This window comes from Mobula hypostoma, chromosome 16, assembly GCF_963921235.1.
Source record: "Mobula hypostoma chromosome 16, sMobHyp1.1, whole genome shotgun sequence".
Taxonomy (NCBI): domain Eukaryota; kingdom Metazoa; phylum Chordata; class Chondrichthyes; order Myliobatiformes; family Myliobatidae; genus Mobula; species Mobula hypostoma.
Window position 1 is genome coordinate 51,897,077 of NC_086112.1, and position 27,586 is coordinate 51,924,662.

The 27,586-nt window shown below is 41.3% G+C and overlaps 1 protein-coding gene across 2 annotated transcripts in view; it reads right to left on the bottom strand.

Annotated features, from left to right (window-relative positions):
* LOC134357401 (A disintegrin and metalloproteinase with thrombospondin motifs 19-like) overlaps nt 1-27,586 on the bottom strand; it is a 381,779-nt gene that overhangs the window by 41,569 nt on the left and 312,624 nt on the right. For both annotated transcript variants that reach the window (XM_063068949.1, XM_063068950.1), the window contains exons 19-20: nt 8,814-8,949; nt 4,357-4,561 (exon numbers count right to left, since the gene is read on the bottom strand). In XM_063068949.1, coding sequence (XP_062925019.1) covers nt 4,357-4,561; nt 8,814-8,949 — 341 coding nt within the window. The remainder of the gene's footprint in view (nt 1-4,356; nt 4,562-8,813; nt 8,950-27,586) is intronic.

Genomic DNA, 27,586 nt, shown 5'->3' on the forward strand with positions numbered 1-27,586 from the left:
CAGTTAGTCCTGACGAAGCGTCTCGGCCCAAAACGTCGACTGTACCTCTTCCTAGAGATGCTGCTTGGCCTGCTGCGTTCACCAGCAACTTTTATGTGTGTTGCTTGAAATTCCAGCATCTGCAGATTTCCTCGTAATGGCTTTTAAGAGGGTTTCATATAAACACATTGATATGCAAGAAAATAAGGGATATGGTTCATGCCCAGGCAGAAGAGACTGTTTAATTTAGCATCATGTTCAGCACAGAGATTATGGGTCTGTTCTTGTGCTGTAATTTTCTATGTTCTAACAGATATTTAAAAATGACAATACCATGCACACATGGAATAAAGTAACAGTTGAAATGGTTACATCTTTATGCAGAAACTGAGTTAGAGTTCTAGCCCATCAGCCTGAGAAAATGACTTCCCATTTAAATGACTGACTTACTTTGTGTATCTGTTTAAAGCTGTCAGAACATGTGGGACCTAATTATAGAATTTCTGCACTTTATGTTGTACCTAACATGCCAGTAAACATTTAAACATACTACTTAGACTCAGATGCAACAGCAATTAACGGAGGCTCTGTTTTTATTAAACACCAAAGAGTCTGTGTTGACAGTTCTGTTTCACAGAGAAAATTTGGGAGGGCAGAAACTTCATTAATTTTGAGAAATGAGGGGTGCACACAGGAATATGGAAATGCATTTACAGGACATTTTCCTCCTAGGCTTGAGTAACCGAGACAAGGGATTTATTTGTCTCAGTCGTGATTCTCGTAACGTTATTTCCACCAGTCCTCATTAATATCCTTTTACAGAAGGCCAGAGGAAATCTCTGCTTGCTTAGAATGTTTCGGGTTGTAGCACAGACTGTGTAGCACTTTTAGGTATCCTGAAATAGAGAAAGGTGCAATTTAAGTGTGTAAGACACACAGAATGCTGGAGGAGGTCGGGCAGTATCTATGGAGGGAAATAAACAGTCAATATTTTGGAGCAAAATCCTCGATCAGGACCTGAAACACTGACTGTTGATTTCTCTCCATAGATGCTGTCTGACTTGCTGAATTCCTCCAACATTTTCTATGTGTTGCTCAAGAATTTTTCAGCATCTGTAAAATTTCTTGTGTCTGCTATTTAAATTTTAAGTCCTTTCAACTGTTGTGCTATGGTTGGGTCAAGTTCTAAACTGACAGAATCGACCAATTATTTTGCAGTTTAAAATTTGTGTTAAAGGTTTTGGTTGAGCTAATGCACCTGAAAATCAAAATGATGATCATTCCAGCTTCAATCCATTTTTATAGTAAGGGAACAATGCCCCAGAATATTTGGCACTAAAGATCCACAGATATTCTGAACTGGCTGGAGATGGGACATCCTTTGAATAATATAAACCTTAACTTAATAAGTAAACCTGTCACCCAGATGTGCCTGAACTAGAATTATGCCCTGGGCTATCGACGTCTTTCCCTGTCCTCATGCAGACAAATACTATTGCAGGTGTGATCTCATACAATGGTTTCATGGTGAAACAATGAAACTATTGTGTTTCCATGTAAACAAGCATCTGAATTCTCTAATTGTGTGAACCTGTCACACTGTTCCCATCAGGTAACTGGATTTCAAACCTATTTCAACTTCATATAATTCTTGCTTTAGCATTTATGTATGACTTTATGCTCATGATAACACAGCCGTAATGAATTGCCAACATGTCACTGGCCGCACCAGGGGTCCCAATGCACTTGACACTGTCACAAAACTATTAGGAAAGCCTACTGTTCCATGGCTAGACTGCATTGCTGAAATCTGATCACTTGGCTGTCCTCCTACCTGTATACATATAGAGGCTAAAGGGCAAAGCTCCAGAGATAAGGACAACAAAGAGGTGGTCGTGGGAGGCAGGGGAGCGGCTATGGGATTGCCTCAAGTCAATGGACTGGGCCTAGTTCAAGGACTCATTGGAGGATCTGAGCCAATACACCATGGTTGTCACAGATTTATGAAAACAGTCATAGATGAGTCATAGTTGAGGGCCAGATCAATGGCATTCAGATCTGATGACCAAGCAAAATACAAGAGGTCCAGGTGTGATCACCGAAAAAAACCATCTCACGTGTGAAATGGCAATTCTGGACCGATCTTGAATCACTGAAGGATGCTTGACAGCACTGGCAGGGTGTGAATGCCATCACCTCCTACATAGTGAAGCCAAGCGACATAGGTGAAAACAAGGCTTTGCTCCCAGATGAGCTCAATGCCTATTATGCTCAATCTGATTGTCAACGCATGGGGCACCTTCACGAACACCCACAGCCCCCAATGACCCTGTGTTTTCAGTCTCTGGGGCCAACGTAGAGCATCCTTCACGAGGATGAACCCACGGAAAACATCCGCCCAAGCGAGGTACCTGAGTACCAAAGACTGATCAACTGTCCGGAGTGTTCACCAATATCTTTAACCTTTCAGTTTGGCAGTCTGAGGTACTCACCTGCTTCAAGCACGCTTCAATTATACTGGTGCCCAAGAAGAATATGGTAATCTGCCTCAATGACTATTGTCCAGTAGCACCTACATGCAGTGTTTTAAGAGACTGGTGATGAAACATATCAACTCCTGCCTGAGAAGTGACTTGCATCTTCTCCAATTTGTCTACCGTCACAACAGGTCAACAGCAGGTATCATTTCATTGGCTCTTCGCTCCATCCTGGAACATCTGGACAGTAATGATGCATACAACAAGATGCTCTTTATCAACTACAGCTCAGCATTCAATACGATCATCCCCTCAAAACTAATCATGAGCTTCAAAAGACCTTGGGCTCAATACCTCCTTGTGCAACTGGATCCTTGATTTCCTCACTTGCGGACTCTAGTCAGTTTGGATTACACATCAGCATACTCTACTGACTGGAGCTCAGTATATTACAACCTCATCCCCTCAAAATGAATCACTATATTCCAAGACCTAGGCCTTGATACCACTTTCTGCAATTGGATCCTCGATTTCCTCACTTGCAGACCCCAGTCAGTTTGGACTGACAGCAACATCTCCTCCATAATCTCTATCATCACAGGTGCACCACAATGCTGTGTGCTAATCCCCCTGTTCTACTCACTTTACATTTATGACTGTGAGTATAAGCACATCTCCAATGCTACATTTAAATTTGCTGATGACACAACTGTCTTTGGCCAAATCAAAGGTGGTGATGAGCTATCATATAAGAGGGAGATTGAAAATCTGGCTGAGTGGTGCCACAGCAACAATCTCCCACTCAATGTCAGCAAGACCAAGGAGATGACTATTGACGTCAGGAGGAAGGAACCAGAGGTCCATAAGCTGGTCCTCATTGGGGGATCAGAGTTGGAGAGGGTCAGCAACTTTAAATTCCTCTGTGTTAACATTTCAGAGGATCTGTTCTGGGTCTAGCATGAAGAAAGGAGCGCCTCTGCTTTCTCTGAAGTTTGCAAAGATTCAGCATGACATCTAAAACTTTGATAAAATTCTACAGATGTGTGATGGACAGTGTATTGACTGGTTGCATCATGATCTGGTATGGTAACACCAATGATGCCTTTGAACGGAAAAGCCTAATAAAAGTAATGGATACGGCCCAGTCCTCACCATTCCCCCCTCCACCAATGTGCACACGTACGTGGAAAGCTGTCACAGGAAAGCAGCATACTTCATCAAGGACCCCTTCATCCCGGCCATACTCTCTTCTTGCTGCTGCCATCAGGAAGAAGGTACAGGAGCCTTGGGACCCACTCCACCAGGTTCAGGAACAATTACTACCCCTTAACCATATGGCTCTTGAACCAGTGGAGATCACTTCATTCGATTTTACTCACCCCATCACTGAAATGTTCCCACAACCTATGGACTCACTTTCAAGGACTCTGCATCTCATGTTATTGATATTTATTTCTTCTTCAGTATTTTTTTTTTCTTTTGTATTTGCACAATCTGTTGACTTTTCAGCATTGATAGTTTGTCTGTCCTGTTGGTGGTGGTCTTTCATTGATTCTATTGTATTTCTTGCATTTACTGTGAATGCCCACAGGAGAATGAACCTCGGGGTTGTGTAGTATATTGTGATATATATGTACTTTGATGATAAATTTACTTTGCACTTTGAACAAAGGATGAATTAAAATCTAATCTGACAACATCCTAAATTCTAATCCACTTTTAAGATTTAAATTCTAAGCTTCTTAGATAGAAGGTTAATTGTCTCCATTAACTTTGGACCTTCGGAGAACGGTGGACTAGGTTTATATCAATTCCACTGACATAGTAAGAAGCATAGTTTTACAAGTATTTTTTTCCTATGGAATGAAACACTAAAAAATGTTGAGGAAGTTTCATTTACCTCTGACCATATTCCAGCTTCCCACACCGTCAGACAGTCCTGACCCTCACAGCGTTGTAATGATGCAGGTTTTGGTCCGGGACAGTCTCGCTCGTGAGCTCTAATCAGTGTTCCATTTCGGAGCTGCTGGGTGCATGCCACTTGTCTGCTTTGACTTCCTTTACCACAAGTACGTGAGCATGGTGTCCACTCTGTCATCATCCACCTGTTGTTACAATGCAATTATAATTATGAATCATTATAATGCAATTCACTGTTATCAGTAATGTGGTAATTTAGGAAGAGTAAGACAAAGGGCTTGAAGTTCCACTGAAATGCTGGAAATGCCAGCATCCGACGTGTATTCATCATCTCTGCTTTGAATCTTGGACCATGCTCATAATATGAATTTGTAATGCCATCTTTGTAAAATCAATACTCAGAAAGTAACTTGGCATGATCTAGTAACTAGTACTTCAGAAATCTCTCATCACAGCTCAGCATTTTCCAACTGCAGAGATACTTTGCACTTGTCAGTAAATTCACCTAGAAGAAGGGTCCCAGCCCGAAACATTGACTGTTTACTCTTTTGCTGTCTGGCCTGCTGAGTTCCTCCAGCATTTTGTGTGTGTTGCTTCTTCTAGACAGTTTACCAAGTACAGAATTGCAGGAACAAACACCGTGCTGGAGGAACTCAGTGGTCCGAGAAGCATCTGTGCAAGGAAAGAAATTGATGATGCTTCAGAATGAAACCCTACATTAGGGCTGAGATTGGAGAGGTGAGGTATCAAGCATAAAGAGGAGAAACGGTGTGACAAGAAAGGATTCTGAGGTGACTGGTGGACTGAGGAGGGGTTTAAGATGACAGGCAGGTTATTGGCAGTTCAGGAGCTGAGGGGGGCTGGAGTTGGAAAAATGTGGCAAGTAAATGATGGATGAGGGCAGACAGAGAGAGAGGAAGAAGGGAAAAAACATGTAGAGTACAGAGAGGGGGAATGTGAATCCAAAAGAAAGCTGCTGAAGGCAGGAACACAAAGCACTACCAGAGCAGTATTCAGATGAGTAAAGGAGGTGAGAATGGAAGAGGTGAGTGACAGTTGTAACTAGATGGGGTTGTGTTGTGTGCGTGCGGAGCCTGGACATTGTGGGTGGATAGTGCCAGTACGGAGAAGGAGACAAAGGTGATTGAAGGGTGACTGGGTGGCGGGGGGAGGGGTGAGAAAAACGACAAAATCATTGGAACAAATAGCAAGACCAAACACAGAGGGGTGAAACGAGAATTAAGAAGGGAGGGGATGAGAAGAGGGAGGAACAAGGAAAGGGGTGAGGGGGTTACCTAAAATTGAGAAGCTTAATATTCATCATTGCATTGTAGACTACCAAGGCTGAAAATAAGAAGTTGCTCCTCCAGTTTGTGTTGGAGTTCATGCTGGCTATGGAGATGGCCAAGGATGGACAGGTCAGTTTGGGAGCTGGACGGGGAGATGAAATGGCCTGCAACTCGGAACTCAGGGTAGCCATTACAGACTGAGGTGTTCTGTGTAATGGTCGGTGAGTCTGTCCTTGGTCTTGCTGATGTAGGAAAGGCCACATCAGGAGCGCCTGATGCATCAGACGAGGTTGCATGTGAATCTTTGCCTCACCTAGTAAGACTGAGTGGTGGTAAAGGAATGAATTGTAAGGGCAAGTGTTAAATCTACTGCAAGGACAGGATAAAGTGCCGGTGCTAAAGGAGGGATGGGTGGACACAGAGTCATGCAGGGAATGATCCCTGAAGAATGCAGACAGGGTGGGGAGAACATGTGCTGGCAGTGGGATCGCGGTACAGATAGTAGAAATGATGCAGGGCTACCTGGTGGATGAGAAGCTCATAGTGAGAAAGGGAAGGTTCGGGATACTCTATCCCTGTTCTGTCTGGGGGAGGAGGGATGAGAGCAGAAGTACAAGAAATAGAGGAATACGCTAATGGAGAAACTGGGAGAAAGGAATGGAATCCTTACAAGAGACAGGGGTGAGAAGTGGGGCTGTCCAAGTAGCTGTGGGAGTCTACAGTTACTATAGCCAGTAAATATCAGTAGATAGATCTAAAAAAGGGAGCGAAGTGTCAGAAATGGTTCACGTGAATTTGAGTGGAGGGTGAAAGTTAGTGAGAAAGATGATAAAATTGATGAGTTCTGTATGGGCACATGAAATAACAATGCAGTTCTCAATGTAACAGAGAACAAGCAGGGAGTGGTACTGGAGAAGGTTTAGAATGGGGACTGCTCTTTACAGCCAACAAAAAGCCTGGCATACCTATGGCCTATGATAACACCTTTGATCTGTAAGAAGTGAGAGGCGTTAAAAGAGAAGCAATTTAAGGTAATAACAAGTTCAGCCAGCCATATGAATGTATTGTGGGCAGGGAACTGGTTGGATTGTAAACACAAAATAAATTGCAGATGCTGGGGTCAAAGCAACACTCACAAAATGCTGGAGGAACTCAGCATCGGGCAGCATCTGTGGAAACGATCAGTCAACGTTTCGGGCCAAGACCCTTCGTCAGGACTGAAGTGGGAGGGGGCAGAGGCCCTTTAAAGAAGGTGGGGGGAGGGTGGGAAGGAGAAGGCTGGTAGGTTCCAGGTGAAAAACCAGTAGGGGAAAGATAAAAGGGTGGGGGAGGGAAAGCAGAGAGGGGTTAGGCAGGAAAGGTGAAGAAGGAGTAGGGGAAAACACAATGGGTAGTAGAAGGAGGCGGAACCATGAAGGAGGTGATAGGCAGCTGGGGGAGGGGGCAGAGTGACATAGGGATAGGGGAAGGGAGGGGGAGGGAATTACCGAAAGTTGGAGCATTCAATGTTCATACCAAGGGGCTGGAGACTACCCAGACGGTATATGAGGTGTTGCTCCTCCAGCCTGAGTTTAGCCTCATCATGGCAGTAGAGGAGGCCATGTATGGACATATCCTAATGGAAATGTGAAGCAGAGTTGAAGTCAGTGGCAACCGGGAGATCCTGTCTGTTATGGCGGATGGAGCAGAGGTGCTCGACGAAGCGGTCCCACAATCTGCGTCAGTTTTCACCGATGTAGGGGAGGCAGCACTGGATGCAATAGATGACCCCAACAGTCTCACAAGGGAAGTGTTGCCTCACCTGGAAGGACTGTTTGGGGCCCTGAATGGTGGCAAGAGAGGAGGTGTAGGGACAGGTGTAGCACTTACACTTACAGGGATAAGTGCCGGGTGGGAGATCCGCGGGGAGGGACGTGTGGACCAGGGAGTCGCGGAGGGAACAATCCCTGCGGAAAACGGAGAGGGGTGGAGAGGGAAAGATGTGCTTAGTGGTGGTTGGATTTTTGTTTAGAGGGATGTGGAGGGCTTTAGGACTTCCCTGATAGAGGATGGAGGTATATAAAGATTGAACAGCTATAGTGAAGAAGAGGCAGCTTGGGCTGGGGAGTCAGAAATTGGCCAAATGGTTGAGGTGTGAGTTGTTCCAGACATAGATGGGAAGAAACTGGACAAGGGGAGACAGGATGGAGTGATGGTATGAACACATAAGTTCAGTGGGGCAAGAGCAGGCAAAAGCAATGGGCTATTTAGAACAGGCCTATTTATGGATCTTGTGTAAAAGAAGTGGGAACTACGAGGTTGAGGCACTATCAGATTAGATGTTATGGAGTGGAGATTAGCCGATGTAATGAAATTTCTGACAATGTGGGAGTTGATGGACTCCCTTTTCTTATATAGATATAAGATTACTGAGGAATAGAATAGCCAGTGTTACTATAGTACAGTGTTCCTATGGTATAGTGTTACTATAGTACAGTGTTCCTATGGTACAGTGTTACTGTAGCCAGTGATACTATGGTACAGTGTTACCAGTACGTCAAATGTTATGGAGACGCAAGACTGCCATTTATTTCTGTTTTCCTCTTTCTGTTGGTCTGTCTCCAAGTATATTTACCTGCTACAGTCTTCCAACTCAACCCCTGCTCAAACCTCACCTCCCCTACCTGGCAATGCCTGTCAGTCATATCGCTCTTCCCCAGTCCACCAGTTCCTACGATCCTTTCTTGCCTCTCCCCTTCTCCTTTCTATGCTGGCCATTTCATCCTGCTGCTCTACTCTCAGTCCCATTCCAGAGTTTCAACTCGAACAATTGACAATTTCTTTCCTCCTACAGATGCTGTACAACCTGCTGAGTTCCTCTAGCACATTATTTGTTGCTCCACATTACATCATTTGCAGTCTCGTGTCCCCATAGCATTCGACGTACTGGTAACACTGTACTATACCATCACTGGCTATTCTATCACTTAGTTTCCTTATATCTATATATTCTACTGTGCCTACAATATAATGAAATTACTGGGCAACATAACCTTTGATTTACCAGCAAGTTTAATTAAACAGCATCTGCAATGCCTAGCACATGCCAGATAACAGTGTTTACTGGATAAAAGCTGATGGTTGATTTAGATCAATGTCTGTACCTTACCTGGTCTGACAAGGCTGCTGATTGCATTTGCGGACTAGTGGCTCAGGTCTTCTCAGCTGCTTGCATTTCCGGTTATCCACAATAGTTGTAGTTTTGCTCATGATTTTTGTGCAAGTCACAAGTGTTTTTCTTTCTCCTGAAAAGGGTAAATAAAAGGCTGGTGGTTCACAAAATGATGACTCTTTGTGCTCTTGATCAAAGGTCACACAGGTATTACTCATGCTGCTTCCCCCTCTATCTTGTTTCAATAGACAAAGAACTCTCCTTTCGTTCAGCAGAAAATAAATTAGTAGTTGAAGAGGCAAACTGCGAATTCAGTTAGGACAAGAAAAGTGGTGTACATTGCCAATCAACATTGGTCAGCAGGCAGCATTAAACCTTTCATTTACAAAATGACACATACCAAAATCTGTTAAAAGGTGCTGTATCTTCACATGTGAAACTGCAGAATATGTAGAACATCAGTAAAAGGAGCGTGAGTCAATCAGTCCCTTTGGTCTACTCCACGGTTCAGTAAAGATCATGGTTGATCCATTCCTGGCTTAGTACCACTTGTCTCTCACCTTACCCCGTGACTACCGTCTTAAATGTGCCATTCTCTGCTTTGAATATATTCAGTAACTCCACCTCAACAACTGTCTGTACCACAAAATTCGAAAGATTTTGGGACCCTCTGAAAGACAAACTCTTCCTCTCAGATGGGTGAAAACATATATTGCAACCATGCCTTCCAGTTCTAGATAGCCCCACTGGAAAAATCATGCGATCAGCATTATCATTGCTGATCTCCCTCAGAATCTTATATTTCAGTATGATCAGCACTCTTTTTCTTTCTACAGTTTGAAGAGTTTAGGCCTTCCCTGCGCAATCTCATTTCATATTTGTATCACTTTGCCCCAGGATCAACCATCTGTGCTTTCTCTGAATTGCCTCCAACAGAAGTGTAACCCTGCTTAAAAATGGGAACATTGAATTTGTCAGCATTCCGTAAAACTGCATCGAATTTTCCCACATTTAACTCTAAGTCCCTTTCAATACTGGCCAACATTCCAGTAGCTTTCTCGAGTGCTTTCCTTTGTTCTTTCTTGTTTTTCTTTTCTTTTTCTCTTTCTTACCAAAACCAAATTATATGGGCTGAAGGGGCTGTCTCTGTGCTCTAATATTTTATGACTCTAAATCAGGGGTTTCAAACCTGGGATTCACAGACCCTCGGTTAATGGTAGGGGTCTATGGTATAAAAAGATTTGGAACCATTGCTGTAAATTCTGTTCAAGGCATTAAACAAGAGAATGAAAATCCAGGACCTTAACATAATTGATCTTAATTTCCAGGCAAAAGATAGTGATATAAAATTTCCAATAAATTAAACAGTTAGATAAGATATTGTTTCAACTAGAGATAAATAAAAACTGTGGAGACCTTTAAATCTTATTATTTATGTTGTGGCAGCCCGCACACGTGGGACTCGAACCGCCATCGGGAGCCACGGGCAGACACGCGGTAGCGCGTTTGGAACTACCCGTTTGGGGCGGACCTTCTGGGGACAGTCTGATGTCACGTCCGCTCCGCGGGTCGCAGGGGCCCATGGGAGGGGAGATTTAAGTGCGTGATTTTGAATCAGTAAAGACATTCTGAGTTCAGCTCTATCTGCCTCCATGTTTTCCTTTAGTAGCGCGTTTGCGCACGACTACAGTGTCACTCTGAAGGTTAAGATATCTCAGTACTTGCTGCTTTCCAAATTCACCAACCCCTGTGGTCAAACCTGTCTAAATGTAAGCGCCTACCTCTGCCTCCTATCTTAAGACTATAACCTATGGATACCATGCTGAGGCAGACAAATCACAGGCAGATATCCTCACTGATGCCCTAAGAAGTCCTCAGACCCTATTTCAGGATCACAGACAAATTCAGAGTAAATTTATTATAAAAGTATATATATGTCTTCATGTACTACCCTGAGATTCATTTTCTTGTGAGCAGCCATAGTTACCACAAACACAATAGAATGAATGAAAAAACACACAATAAAGATGGACAAATAACCAATGTGCAAGAGACAACAAACTGTGCAAATGCATAAAAAACACAAAATAACAATAAAAAAAAGCAATAAATATTGAGAATATGAGCTGTAGAGTCCCTTGAAAATGAGTCCATAGGTTGTAGAATCAGTTCACTGTTGGGGTGAGTGAAGTTATCCCCTCTGGTTCGAGCTTAATGGTTAAGGGAAAGTAACTGTTCTTGAAACTGTTGGTGTAGGACCCAAGGCTTCTGTACCTCCTTCCTGATGGCAGCAGTGAGAAAGGAACATGGTCTGGATGTGGTGGTCTTTGATGATGGATGCTGGTTTCCTGCAACAGCACTCCATGTAGATGTTCTCAATGGTGGGGAGGATTTCACCCATGATGGTCCGGGCTCTATCCACTACATTTTGTAGGTTTTTCCATTGAAGAACATTGGTGTTACCATACCAGGCCGTGATGAAACAGGTCAATATACTCTCCACCACACAACTAGAGAAATCTGTCAAAGTTTCAGATGACACGCCAAATCTTCACAAATTTCTAAGATAGAGGCACCTTGTGCCTTTTTTATGATGGCAGTTATGTCCTGAACCCAGAACTGATCCGCTGCTCAAGGTTTGAAGTTCAAGGTACATTTATTAACAAAAGTATATATGCAGTATACAATTCTTCTCCAGACATCCATGGAGCAAAGAAAACCGTGGAGGCCATTCAAAGAAAAACATCAAACCCCCATGCACAAAAAACCCAAGTCACAAAAGCAGCAATAAGAACATCAACTGCCGCACCCCCCACCCCGCCGCACGCGCAAATGGCAACAAGAAAGAATTGGCGAAAACACAGAACATTAAAAAAACAAAACTGAGAGTGTCCAATTGAACTACAGTGCAATATAGATAGATCACAGACCCAGAATTCAACATCAAGGAAGAGAGATCACTCAAACTCAGGGGCCTTCCCTTGGGAGCGGTGAGCAAGAGACTGTCACACGCAGACAGCTTCTACGGCAGCAGCAAGTGAGAGGCTAGTGGATGGTGCTGAACACTTGCTCACCTCTTTAATCTTCCTCAATGCTTTAATCAGCGAGAAATAGAGACGATCATCAGCTCGTAGCTTCTGTCTCTGAGCTTCTAGGCCTCGAGGCAGCTCACCCTCTGGTACCGTGTTGGAGACAGCAAAGCACCACATTGCTCAGTTAATCTTCAAACTATAAATCATAGGCTCCATCAGCACCAGAAATGCGTTTAAAATAAATAGAAGATCGAAGAGAAGTGAAAGAAGCATTCCATGGACTATCTGGAAGATGTTGACCAAGGTAGCATTATTTGCTGGCACCATCTTGACCGGATATGATTAAGACCAAGGAACTTAAAGTCACTGACCCTCTCCACCTCTGATACCCCGATGACAACTGGCTCATGGACCTTCTGGTTTACTCCTCTTGTAATCAATAATCTGCTTCATGGTCTTGCTGACATTGAGTGAGAGGTTGTCGTTTGTGGCACCATTCAGCAAGATTTTCAACTTCCCTCCTATAAGCTGATTTGGTTGTCACCACTTATGATTCTCACATCAATAGTGCTGTCATCAACAAACTTAAATATGGCATTGGAGCTGTACTTGTCCTCACAGTCATCAGTATAAAACGAGTGGACCAAGGGGCTCAGCACACAGCCTTGTGGTGCACCTGTGCTGATGGAGATTGTGGAGGAGATGTTGTTGCCAATCCAAACTGACCGGGGTCTGCAAGTGAGGAAATCGAGAAACCATATGCACGAAAATGTATTCATGCCAAGGAGTTGGATCTTATTGACTAGCTTTGAAGGGATGATAGTATTTTATGCAGAGCTGTAGTCAATGAAGAACATCCTAATATATGCATCTTCACTGTCCACATGTTCCATGGTTGAGTGATGAACCAATAAAATGGCTTCTGCTGTTGATCTGTCGTGATGGATGGGAAATTGGAGCCTGTCCATGTGCTCCTCTGGACATTAGGTTACTGTGACAGGGTGCTTTCAATCTGCCACGATCCACACCCTAGAATATAATTAAATTTTATAAGTTACCAGCATTCATCAGAAATCCAAGGAGTTGCTGGGCGTGTGTTAAAAGCAAATGAATGCACTTGGATGAATTGTTTGAAATACTTTTCTCTGGTTTAATTAAACTTGGTTTAATTTTGACATCTGTGTTCCACGAGTGATGTATTGAAAATTTTGATGTTCAGTAAACAAAAGCAGCAAGTATTCATTTTGAAAGTACATCTCACATGTTGGAACACATTTCAAAATACTTTATGTTAATGATGACAAATTAGATGCCAAGCAGAAAGAGAAAATGGCACAAGTTAAGGTAGTAAAAAAGAGACAATTTTGAAGAGTGGTAAATAAAATTTACGTATCAAAAAATTTAAGTGATAAACCATTTCTAATATGGGGTCTGAGGAGGCATTGCATAAGCATTTTAAACGATCAATTGTGTCTAACAAATTCCTCATTTGCAGTAACAAACTGTGACATGGAATTTCAATTGTATAATACTGTGCTTTTCACTGTGATGCATTAGGATAATATTTTGCAATTTGAAAAGTTTTTAAGACGTTCCCAGTTTTCCACACTGACAAAGTTTGACTGGACAATTTCTGTTGTTATTCACATCTCTAACCCAGTGCTAGTTCCAGCTCAGACCACTTAAAAACATCATCATGGGTGCAGGAGAATTACTAAACCTAATGGTATTAAAACATAATAATTAAACCACAACATTTTGTCAAATACAGTAACTTCACTGGATAAATGTTTGAAAGATCTTGGACTATGGAAAATTTCTTGATGGGAAGGTACACTCAGGATCGCTGGCTCTGATTAATGTTTTGGGAAGTTTACTGTATCATGGTGGAGCTCAGATCTCCGCAGTAGGCTGAGTTAGTTACAGTGTCTTCAGTGGGTAGCTATCCAGTCAGCAATCCACAATCAGTTCAGACTCTGGGCTAACGGTCTCAGTAAGAGTGAAAGACAGCTAATTTGGACAGCTCCTATTATGGGCACTGGAATGGCTATGCATGATTAATCGGTGTCTGTTGATTGCTATACAGGCAGCAAGCCAGCTTCATACTGCCTGCTCACAATCATTGCTGCATATTGTCAGTACTAATTACTTTGTTCATTGGCTGGATGCATTGGTAGGGGGCTCAATGTTGCAAATGGGTAACCCCAATTAAAAGCTACTCTGCACTGTCTAAAGGAGCCAGCTTACACATCCTAAGGGAGGTTGCAGAACATGGTGGTCATTCTGCAGACCTAAAAGAACAGTGAAAATTGGCATGATTTAGGAGGTGGTGAGCTCCAAGGCTTTGGATCCATCAGCAGAGGCTTTGGCTGAAGAACTGGAAAGTGTGAAGGATGTCTCACTCCTGGCAAGGGGCCAGGAGGACATTCAGATATATTTCTCAATTGCAATTGAATCATATCTGAGGAGAAGTCTTTTTTCCAGAGAAAGAGGTTGTGATTTGGATCTCACTGCTCATAATTCTGGGGAAGGTAGGATAGTGGGACTGATAGGTTGCTCTCTAGAATGCCAGCATTGGCTTGATGGGCTGAATAGCTCCTTCCTGTGCCAATACAATTCTGTGTTTCTATGTTTCTATGTAGAGATGTAAGAAGGAAATTCTAGGGCATATGGCAACTGGTGTGAAAGCTGGTAGTCACATTATCTATTAAATTTTCACACTGTGAGAAGGTCTGAAATGGATGACAACAGAGAAACTGGAGGCTTGTAGGACTTACAGAGCGGGATGAGGCTGGTGGCTAGGAGCAGAGTTTGTGATGGAGACCAAAGACAGAGGCGCTCATGTTCCCACTATCTAATTGGCAAAACATAGTGATCTGACGAATTTGATCTGGCAAGAAACAAGAGATCTGACAGATTAGGATTTGGAACCTTCTCTAGAAAAATAAAACTATGATGAATAACCACAATGTTCCTATTTACACACATAAGCAATTGTGACAAAAATGTACAGCTGCCTTGGGATAACGATGCATCTAAGCCAGAAATGCAGCTTAGCGATAGCATAGTCTGTTGGGCATTATATTAAGGATCATAGATAGGGAATTCCATTTCATGCGCAAACTCGGCAAATATCCTCTGAACTGAACCAAGTTGTAACTCTTATTGATGACCTGACTGCAGTTTTACAAGTCCATCTTGAACACATAGTTCAATAGTTTTGTCAGAGTTTAACTAACCAAGCTAAACATATGAACTGACATCGACTTCCTTGTAAATCAAAAAAAAAATTGCTGGAAATCTGAAATAAAACAAAAAAGGTTAGAAAAGCTTGACTGGTCAGGCAACATCAGCTTCAGTATCTGGTCCTTTGCAATTTTGATTTCAATATTGACTTTCTTGTACCTCCAGGAATGGTTGTAGGGAGTCTGACATCAAGCTCGGTGTCATGGAATAAAATCGCACCAAAGAAGATCATTTGTAAGAGTACATCTGTGTCCTAGAACAGTTCCTGGAAGATGCACATTACCCAAGAGATGACATTGCCTCTGAAATTTCTCTATTGTAGAGCTGCCATCGTAAATTAGAAGTAAAGTTCAATTTAGCTTTTAAAACTGTCCCTTCTATTTCCTGTAAGCTAGGTAAGGTTGCTGAAAAAAAATGCAGTTTCGAACCAATTTTGCAAATCTGCAAAATATATGGAATATGAAGACTTATGACACCTCGCACAAGCATCCTGCCTGTGGAGAAAAGCCAGTTGCAATAATATATCAGCATTGGCATAAAAATACTTAACTTGAATATTTTACTAAGATATCACGTACAATACCAAAAAGAAAATGAAATATGCCTGCACAGTCCTTCAAAAGCTATTGTTCCCAGGAGGAGATTATTTGAAAATAATCTGCTGTTATTTAAGTCTAGACAGAATTTGATTACTGTTAAAGAAACACAAAAGTTTTGGACTGCTGTAGTAATTACACAGCCAATCCACCATCAATCAATATGCATTACCCATTTTCTTCTGCAGTAACAGACCTTGTAGTTGTTTCCATAGAAACAAGTGCGTTTAACTGTCTACAACAAAAGTTACTTAATATAAAAGAAATGCTATTCAAAAGCACCATAAAGACACTTTAATCACGTATTGCTTCATCGAAGTATAGGGAAACTAGCATGCAAGGAAATTTCTTACCACAAATAATTTATTAAAATCAGATTATTTGCATTTTTTGTGGAGAAATCCAAAAGAGACTAATTCACATTTTTTGTTTAGACATACTGATCAGCTTGGAGTTTCATAGTCCTTTTCGTTTTCTTCTCTCTCTCTGCGCATTTATCATTTCCTAGTTTTATTTGCACATATGTTAAATTTGAATTTCAAGTATACAACAGTTTCAAATGAACTGAAACAACTCGAGTCTGGGATCATACACTGGAATAATCTAAAGTACACACTTCCAACTTCCCTGCAGTGCTTTTTCCCTTTCGTGTAGTTTATTTTCTTGAGCTGCATAGAATTGGAAATGTTCTAATGCTAATGATGGGAACTTATTTTTGTGTATGCAACAGAACTGTAACTTGTTTGTAAAGGAAACTAGGCTTTCCAATTTCTTACACACATTTTTCCACAGTCTTTTCAAATAAAGACTCAGATATTCATTTTCATCTCAATCCTGTCTTTTGATTTGATATTAAATTGGGGTTCTAGCCAATTAGAAAGTGTTATGTTTTGCAACTTCAAAACACTAAAATAATTCAAGGGAAAACAAGAGGTGAGAGATATGAGTCTAACTCTGTTCTTTACCTTAATCGAGGCGCGCATGTATCACATGGTCGCATCATGATGCATGCGATTCACGTATTTTTACATATAACAATGAATTATATAAACAACAATATATATACATGATTACTCAAATATTACTGAAATATTAAACACACAACTGAAAACATCATGTAAAATATGACTTAAAATTTCATTTTCAAGGTGACAGACTTTGACATATGCTTGACAATGACTTGAGCAATTGTGTGCATCATGAGCAAAGGTCCTTATGATATCCCTACAGAAAACAAAAATAGCTGTCAGGCAATTTATTGGTAAATATAATATGCAGGGCATTACTCATACTTTAGTTACCTGTTCCTGTGTGGGTCAGTTCCTATAAATCTTTTTGCAGGATCTGAATTGTAGTGTTTTTATTGCATTCAATGAAGATGAAAAGCTTCATGGAATGCATGCCTCATGCCTCGTGAGGATACCCACCCACTTTCTGGCGAGGCCACCAGTACTTGATTTACTTTCCTGGGGAAAAGTAGCCATTCATGCAGAGTGAACACCACATCTTTTTGCAACCACATTGCAATGAGGTCCTCATGAGGCGAGGGGTGCTGAGGGGGAGCAGGGACGGTAGGGAGTGGTTCAATGGCAGGAGAGCCTTGCAACAGCACATTACTCTAGTTTGTCAAAGCAGGTGACAGTAGTCCAACAGTAAAGCACGTTCAAACACAAAAATCTGAATATTTAATTTGCGCCCATGATTGAGAAAATCCGTGCTGTGATGAACAACCTTTTGCAAAATGTTTTCAATTTGAAATTTCAATCAAAGTGTTGATATAAAAAAACTACTGCAGATGTTTAAAAGTCTGAAATAAAGACAGAAAATACTGCCATAATGGGCATATTAATCTGTATCTATGGATGAAGGGTTGCAAATCTGGAGCACTGACTGTTCCTCTTTCCACGGCAGTTACCTGACTACCAGTTACCGCTTATTTTTTTTCCCAGCATTTTTACAGATTTCCAGAATCTGTAGTATTTAAAAATATATATAGCTTATTTAATGACATAAGGTGACATAAGGTAATGACATAAAGTCAAATATAAGGTGTTTCATTATTAAACTGAATAATCTTTGGGTGTTATTAGATATACTCAGACCCTGCATAATGCTACCTCACATAGCCATGATTCGTTACGACGCAGTTATTCAATTCTTTATTGACATTTTAAAAAATGACAAGAAATCATTCTATACAAGACTTAAAACATCTCAAGAGCAGCCACCATTACAGTAAAGATTCAATCAGCCAATGAAAGCTCTGAGCTACTTACAGCCAATCATGTATTAGTTCACGCTCTGCCTTCCCTGCCGTGTATAAACGTTCTTGCTCCCTCTCCAATTTATTCTATTTTTTTCACCCATAATGTCTGGAAAATGGCCTGCAACTTCCAGGGAAGGTAGTATATCCAAGAAGTCTAGGAAAAGCATTAGCATGGATGTGAAATTCCTAGGATTTCAGGCAGAACCATTCATCATGGACCAGTTCATCGATAATGACCCTGACTGGGGGCGAAGCAAAAAGGCAAAGAGTGGTGTTCTCGACATGTTTTCCTGCTACCGAGAACTGCTTCATGAGATGGAACTTAAGAAAAGGCAGTCAAACCTTGATGCCTACTTGAAGAAGAAGCCAAAGTTAGAGAAGGGCCCACAACCTGGTCCCTCCTCTAAGCTGTAACCACCACCTGCTTCTCTCCTCTGCTGCGATGTGTTGCTGCTCCACTGATGTTAGGCCTATCTGCATGTTTCTTACTCCACGGATTACTGTGTATACATAATATAATACATCGTATATCTCGGGTTTGATTTTTTAAAAAAATCAGGCACGCATGTCCATTAACGTAATGTTATAATGACTCTGCATAGCACTGATTTACATAGCACTCCATCTCAGAGGAACGCATCCTCAGCGTGAAGCGGGGTCTGAATGTATAGTGAAAACAATCATTAAATTAACCGTTGTAATCATTTGCGAATTACAAAATCTCAGGAGACTTTGGCATGTCTTTTGTAATCATGAACTTCAATCTAATACTAAAGCAGAGCAGTAATATTAGGAGGTTAATTTACATTAGACTGCAAAGTAGGATCCTAAGTGGATTTAAATGACCCATAATGCAATTTGAAGTGCAAGAATGATCTTTCCAAAAACTGATAATTAAAATAAAATATTTTTCCTTTTGTCCTTTGACTGTACTATCTATTGATAGGTTTATGTTAAAATGATGATTTATGGTAAATTGCTATTTACATTGTAAATAATCTGTCATGTTAAGGTGGCACGGTAGCATAGGAGTTAGCACAATGCTTTACAGTACCAGTGACCTACTTCAGCCGGTAAGGAGTTTGTACGTTCTCCCTGTGACCTCGTGGGTTTCCTCTGGGTGATACAGTTTCCTGCCACAGTCCAAAGGACATACTAGTTGGTAGGGTAAGGGTCATAATAAATTGTCCCATGATTAGGCTAGGGTTAAATTGGGGGATTGCTGGGCGGCGCAGCTCGAAGGCCCGGAAGGGCCTATTCCGTGCTGTAACTCAATGTGCTCAGATGCATCATTATTACTGTGGCAGAATATCTTGGGAAAGACACTATGTTTTATGTGTTTTAGCATTTATATTTTATTTATTCAGAGAAACAGCACAGTAACAAGCCCTTCTGGCCCAATGAGCCTGCGCTGTACAATTTCATCTTTGTGACCCATTAACCTAGTGACCTGTATGTTTTTGGGATGTGGGAGGGAGCTAGAGCACCTGGAGGAAATCCGCAAGGTCATGGGGAGACTGCGCAGACTCCTTACAAATGACGGCAGGAATTAAACCTGGGTTGCTGGTGCAGCAATAGCATTACGCTAACTGCTACCGTGCACCCCATGTGACAGCTGGCAAGTGTTATGCTCTGTAACTCCAAAACGTAAATCCAAAAGTAGTGCAAAAATAGAAATAACAAAAATAGTGAGGTAGTGTTCATGGGTTCAATGTCCATTCAGAATAACGTCGTAGTTTTGTTTTTACTTTAAGCAATGCACATACGTATGATGTGGTGGTGTGATGACGGAAGCCATTCACGTACTATATATATATATATATATATATACAAGACTATAATGAATTATTTAAAGAACAAAGAATGATTAATCAAATAGAATTTATTTTTAATATTACTCAAATATTACTGATATACTATATTAAATACACACTTCTACCTGTTTTGCTATAAACTCAACTCAATATATAATGTATCTCAATTTATATACATATACTGTATATACAGTATACTATATAATACAACTACTATACAGACATAATAAAAATAATAATAATAGTAATAATTACAATAATAATAAGTGCTTTACTGCTCCGGAGTGGAAAATTATTTTGTTAGAGCAACATTTAAAAACACACTTAGTAGTGTGCAGACAACTAATAATAAAGTACAGAATAATAATATACAGTGTGGGCATATGGCCAAGTGGTTAAGGCATTGGACTAGCTACCTTAAGGTCGTGAGTTCGAGCCCCAGCTGAGGGAACGAGTTGTGTCCTTGAGCAAGGCACTTAACCACACATTGCTCTGCGACGACACTGGTGCCAAGCTGTATGGGTCCTAATGCCCTTCCCTTGGACAACATTGGTGTCGTGGAGAGGGGAGACTTGCAGCATGGGCAACTGCTGGTCTTCCATACAACCTTGCCCAGGCCTGCGCCCTGGAGAGTGAAGACTTTCCAGGTGCCGATCCATGGTCTTGCAAGACTAATGGATGCCTTAATAATATACACAATAATAATTTACCAATGTGCAAAAACAATGTATGAAGTAACAAAACAGAGACTATTGTACTATGATGTGTGTTCTCCTGTTGCACAGAGATGAACTGTTGTATATGCTTATTGCATTTAGTAGGAAAGATTTTCTGTAACAATCCTTGTGACAGCGGAGCTGAATGAGTCTGCTTATTCAGTAGGTCATGGAGAGGATGTGCCAGATTGTCCATAATGGATAACAGTGTTTAGTAACCTTCTCTCCACCATGAACTCAAAAGAGTCCGGGTTGTAGCCAAGGATGGATCCAGCCCTTTTGATGAGTTTATTTAGTCTTATTGCATCACCAGCTCTGATGCTGCTCCCCCAACATAAAGCCGCAAGGAGGACTGCATTCGCTCCATCAGACTGGTAAAAGATCTCCAGCATACTGCTACACACATTGAAGGATCTCAGCTTCCTTAGAAAGTAGACTCTGCTCATCCCCTTCTTGTAAACAGTCTTGGTGTTGGTTTTCCAGTCAAGTCTGTGTCAAGGTGAACACGAAGTATTTGTACTCCTCCACCTCTTCTGCCAGAATGTATACAGGACTTGTCACAGTCTTCTTCCTCCTAAAATCAATCACCATCTCCCTGGTTTTGGCCACATTCAAGAGCAGGTGATTCCTCCTGCACTACTCCACGAACTTGTCTACCAGTCTTCAATACTCCAACTGCTGCCCATCTCTAAGACAGCCAACCACCGCAGAGTCATCAGAGAACTTCTGCAAGTGGCAAGACTCAGAGATGTACTGAAAGTCTGAGATGTACAGTGTGAACAGAAAGGGAGACAGGACAGTCCTCTGTGACACTCCAGTGCCACTCTCCAGCATCTCAGAGAGAGAACTACCCAGCCGTACAAACTGGGCCAGTAATCCAGGAGATAGTGGATTTTAGCATCCAGACCGTAGTAAATTTTAAATTGTCCCATTCAGGCCCAAAGATATAATTGCTGTGGAGATTTCTTACTCTGATCGGTAAACACCTTTCCTGACAAGGGAGGCCACTCTGCTTGGTAGGTGAGACTTGTGGCTGTGGAAATAATCTCAGGTTCTGGGCCCTCCTCTGTGGTGTTTGGAGGAATTGACTCTGAGACTGCATGAAGTGCTTCTGACAGCTCTGGATGTCTTTCATTCTCCTTTTCTCAGCGTTTCTCTCTCTGAATCGACTTGGATCCTTGCTTCTCACCAGGTCATGGATTCTCTCTATTTCGTTCTTGATCCCTTTCTTGGTCACACTCACTTTCCTTATCCTTCATTCTTTCATGATCCTTATCAGGGACTTGTTCACACTTTCATTCCCACCTTTTCTTTCTCATGTTCCTTCTCTCTTTCATTCCTTTCTCTTTCTTACTCTCAAGAAATTAGGTCTCACTTAATCTCTTCCATTTCATAGAAACATAGAAGCATTGAAAACCTACAGCACAATACAGGCCCTTCGGCCCACAAAGTTGTGTCAAACATGTCCCTACCTTAGAAATTACTAGGCTTACCCATAGCCCTCTGTTTTCCTAAACTCCATGTACCTATCCAAAAGCCTCCTAAAAGACCCTATCGTATCCACCCCCACCACCATTGCTGGCAGCCCATTCCACGCAATCACCACTCTCTGCATAAAAAACTTACCCCTGACATCTCCTCTGTACCTGAGCATTATTTCTATAGCATCCTTCTCTTTCTTTCCTTTTTCTTCTTTCTAGGATGTGTATCTTGACCTTGGGAAGCTGCACTTAGTTCACTGGAGTATTATCTTATTAACCCTTCCATTGCTTCCTTTACAGTCTGATCACTCCTCTGTTTCCTCATCCACAACATCATCTAATGAATTGTCTATTTTCTTTTCTTCATTGACTCCTTTCTTTTGGCCTTCTATTCATCCAGCTGGGCTTTGGTCTTTGCATCTACTTGAAGGTCATGCAATAACCTTAATGCATGCAGAGTAGATTCTGTTTTGTTTTATACTCACAAAAGCTGAATGCTTGCAACTTTCTTGAAGCTCCTTGAGCTCTCTTCCAGATTAAAAACAAACCACATTTTTGCAAGTAACTGCCTGGTTAACATATCAGAAGCTTTCTCAGATATGTTGCCTAAAAAAAAAACTGTTGTAGTTGGACCATTGCTTTCATCACTTTCACAGTTCCTCTAAGCAGTATGGTCTTTCCTTGGTCCAATATGCTTTCCAACCAGAGGCACAGAGGTTGGCACCTACACCTGTTGCCCTCTGTTGGTTAATGGTTCATGGTGCAGAAAATGGAGACAGTTGTGGCCTCATTCAGTATCTATCTTAATTCACTTTTAGTTGACTCTATTACAGGGGATGTGGCATGTAAATGGTGAATGGATCTCCAATCAAGTTGTAGTTGTCACAGCCAATCATGACCCCATAATGTAGGACTTTCTGTTTTCACCACATTCAAACCCAAGGCTGGTTGCTTGTTGTATTTCACTGTTACAAATTTTATTCCCACAGGAGTTATCTTTTCTCCAGTATAAGTTCTTAGTTGGATATCTGCAGGCTTCAGTTCAGTATCTTTGAAATGCCATTCAATCTCATTCTGTAGAAACAGCTGAGCCAGTGTCGAATTCCATTTTAATTAATTTGCCATTCACCTCTGGTGTAAGTCACGTTATGTGTCACTTGTTAGCTTTCACATTCCTACCCAGTCCTATGTTACGCTCATCATTGTCAGATTTTTTCATCAACAATATATGTATTTAGTATCCTTTCTGAAACTGCCACTTGACTTTTTATCTTTTTTTTCCCTGTGCAGATAAACTATTTTTGTCTGCCCGGCATGCCCTCTGTATGTGTCTGACTTTGTTGCATTTTCTATAAGTTTCAACATAAATCTGCATTGGTCTGGTGTACGTGAGCCCCTGTCACAATAGTAACACAATTTGTTCAACCAGGCAGTCTCCGTCTAGTCTCTGTAATTTTGTTCATACTCATTTTCATTCTTGACTGCAACTCAATTGTGTCTCTGTCTGCTGTTTCCATTGATACAACAAATTCAACTGCTCTTTTAAATGCAAGTTGTGTTTCAGTTAGCAGCCATTTTGAATGATTTCTTGTAAGATTCCACGAACTACACTATCTCTCAGTGCATCATTAAGCCCACCATAGAACTGACATATTCAGACAATCACTTCAATTCAGCCACATAAGCTAAAAAGAACTCCCTTTCCTTTTGTTTCTGCTTAAGAAACCTAAAACATTCTGCAATCAACAATGGCCCTGGTTCTAAATATTCTTGAATTGCTTTCACAATATCAGCAAAGCTCATTTTGGCTGACTTGGCTGGAGAAGTTAAACTTCTGAGTAAACTGAATGCCTTTATACCCAAGGTTCTCAGCAAAACTGGCACCTACTTCTCATCGTCTATTCCATTTGCTCAGTAAACAATATCCATTCATCGTCTGTGTAAATCAAACGCATCAATCCTTCCAATGTAGCCAGCTATTTCTATCCTTTCTAAGTGATTATTCTCACTTGGTACTCACTGTTTGTCAACCTGTGGATTCTACCATTTTCTGCCTTTGTTTAATTCGAAAGTTTCTGTCCATTTCCGAAGAAACACGAGGAGTTATTTTTCCACTTGACTATTTCTTGCTGCTCTTGTCTAAAAATGTGAACGTCTCTCTGCACTTCTCAGGTTCATTTTAAAAATACCTCATCACCACTGTTATAATGTGTAGCTCCAAAACATAAATCTAATCGAAATAAGAACATGGAACTGGGAATAACGTCTTAGTTTTGTTTTTACTTTAAGTGAGACACGTACGTATGACATGGGGGCATGATGACACATGCCATTCATGTATTTCATACATAAACCATAATGAATTATTAAAACAACAAAAATACTTGATCAAACAATGTATTTACAATATATTCTTGATTTATTAAATACACAACAGTAATAACTTGTACTCCTACTCAGATCTTAATGTGGTTAGAAGATGCTTAGTTCTCAGTAATACCCTGATTAACATGAAAGAATTTGCTGTTGGATGTTGGGAAAGACAAGATACTTAGGAAGAACGTGCAAGAGAGCTCTTGTTACAGGAGGTAGCGGTGTGAATTCAATCGGTGAACTCCAATCAAGAATCAATTGACTCTGGCATGGTTCTAGATGACCGGAAAATTGAAAATGTCACTGCACTCTTCAAGAAAGGAGAGAGTAAATTATAGACCAGTTGGTCGACTTCAGTAGTTGAGAAGATGTTGGAGTCAATTGTTAAGGATGTGGTTTCAGGGTACTTGAAGGCACATGATAAAAAGGGCGGTAGTCAGCATCGGTTCCTCAAGAGGAAAATCATGCCTGATAAACCTGATGGAATTCTTTGAAGAAATAACAAGCTGGATAGACAAAGGAGAATTGGTGGATGTTGTGTACTTGGATTTTCAGAAGGCCTTTGTCAAGGTGCCACCCATGAGGCTGTTTAACAAGTTAAGAGTGCACAGTATTACAGGCAAGATACTAGCATTTATATATTAGCTGATTGGCAGGAGGCAAAGTGTGGGAGTAAAGAGAGCCTTTTCTGGGTGGCTGCTGGTGACGAGTGCTGTTCCACAGGGGTCTGTGTTGGGACCGATTCTTTCTTTTACATTAAATGTCAATTATTTGAATGACAGAATTGATGGATTGTGACCAGGTTTGCAGACAATACAAAAACAGGTGGAGGGGCAGGTAGCTTTGAGAAAGTAAAGAGGCTACAGAAGGACTTGGACTGACTAGGAGAATGAGCAAAGAAGTGACAGGTGGAATACAGTGTTGGCAAGTCTATAGTCATGCTGTTTGGTAAGAGAAATAAAAGGGTTGACTATTTTCTAAATGGAGAGAAAATTCAAATATTTGAGGTGACTCGGGAGTCTTTGTGCAGGATTCCCTAGAGGCTAATTTGCAGGTTGAGTTGGTGGTGAGAAAGGCAGATGCAATGTTGGCATTCATTTTGAGAGGACTAGAATATAAAACCAAGGATGTAATGCTGAGGTTTTATAAGGAAATGGTGAAGCCTCATTTGGAGTATTGTGAGCAGTTTTGGGACCCTTATCTAAAAAAAAGGATAGCTGAAATTGGATTCAAAGGAAGCCCATGAAAATGATTCTGGGCTTGAATGGCTTGTTGTATGAAGAGCGTTTGATGGCTCTGAGCCTCTATTCACTGGAATTCAGAAGAATGAAGCACAACCTCATTGAAACCTATTGAATGTTTAAAGGCCTTGATAGAGTGGATGTGGAAAGGATGTTTCCTATGGTGGGAGAGTTTGGGACCAGAGGACACAGCCTCAGAACAGAGGGGCATCCTTTTGGAATGGAGATGAGGAGGAATTTCTTTAGCCAGAAAGTGGTGAATCTGTGGAATTCATTGCCTCAGGCGGCTGTGGAGGCCAAGTCAATGGGTACTGAACTGTATATTTAAGGCAGAGGTTGATAGATTCATAATTACTCAGAACGTGAAGGGATATGGCGAGAAGGCAGGAGATTCGGGTTAAGAGGAAAAATGGATCAGCTGCAATGAAATGGTGGAGCAGGATCAATGGGCCAAATGGCCTAATTCTGCCCCTATATCTTATAGTCTTATGGAATTGCAGTTCAGAGCATACATCAAGCCATTAACATTTCTAGTATTTCTTTTTAAAACATCAGATCTTTCAGACATACTTAAATTGCTAAAGAAACATTAGATACGTTAAGTGCAAAACAAGTTCATCGCAAGCATTGAAAAAAAAGGAAAGAAGAACAGTAATTTCCATCAGACCATCTAAATGAACCTAGAGAAGCTGTGGAGTGTTTACAATGTTTGGACTGCCTTAAACTCAATCTTAACTAGCATCTCTGAAGAGAATCGTGGACTTGATACCACAAAACATTAGGACTGGTTTTGTGAGAATGACAGTGAGTTTCGAAAGCTAGTTAACTGCAAATACACAGCACCCTTGATTTTGAAAATCCACCACAACCCAAGGGAAAAGAAACAGCCCTACCAGCACTGTGAGGTTGAGGCCTAAAACAAATCCTGCAAACCAGTGAATATATGATGAGTAGAAGAAGGGCAGGGGGTCCTGTGACAGTCTTATAACCACACGTGAAGTGTTCCATACTGTCAAGGATGCCTCTGGCCCAAACACACAAGAATCAAACGTGATGCCAGTAAAGAACAGAAGGGGGCAGAGAGGCAGTCAGCATCCACTGTAAGGGACATTTCAAAGGACTTTTGAATTATGATGCTGTTGAGTATCGAAGAATTCTGACTCATACAACAAAAAAGCTGGTTGGTCTAACCACAGCTAAAGCTGACTGAATTTGGAAAGGCCATACGCCAACTGAGAAACACCAAGGTCTTTCCGATGCACTTAAATTATTAAAGAATTTTAAAATGCATTAAGTGCAAACCAACTTAATCACAACGATTTCTCATCAAATTTAATATTTTGATAAAGAGGAACCTCAGTCATAGTTCACAACTTTAAAACCTACTCTAAGGAAGAGGGCAGAGGATTTCAGTGGCACGATAGTCAATGACCATCTACAAGAAGGTAAATACAATGTGGTAATTACATATGGATCTGTTAGTGGTCTGGTACAGTGAAAGTCAATGTGGCTACAAAATGACCAATTTGCACCTCAAAAAAGCCTCTCACTCTATTAATTGAGAAATGACTATGGAAAATCCTTCTCAGCTTGCTTCTGTGCAGAAACTCTCTTCTATCTTCTTCCTGCTCCATAACAGGTTTAATCATTTCATACCAGTGTCCAGAGAGATGGTGTTATTATCCTGACACTTTTCACAACATTTCTTGCCATAATGCTGCATCTTACCTCCAACAAGCTTCCTACTTAAGTGGAGCTAACCTGCTACATAAATGAGAAATCACTGACCCATGGCTTCTACACGACAGACGCAAGGCCATTCTAAATGAGCTTACATATATGTGAGTTCCCAGACTGATATGCAAGTCATAATCAACTTGTTCAGTGAAGGAGACAAGTTCTGTTCTACTTGCTCTGCATGCAGTAGGACTTGCAGTTCCCAGACTGGCCTCTTCCACCATCTCAAATCCACAGAACTGCAGTGCCTGACAAGTCACCCTCAACC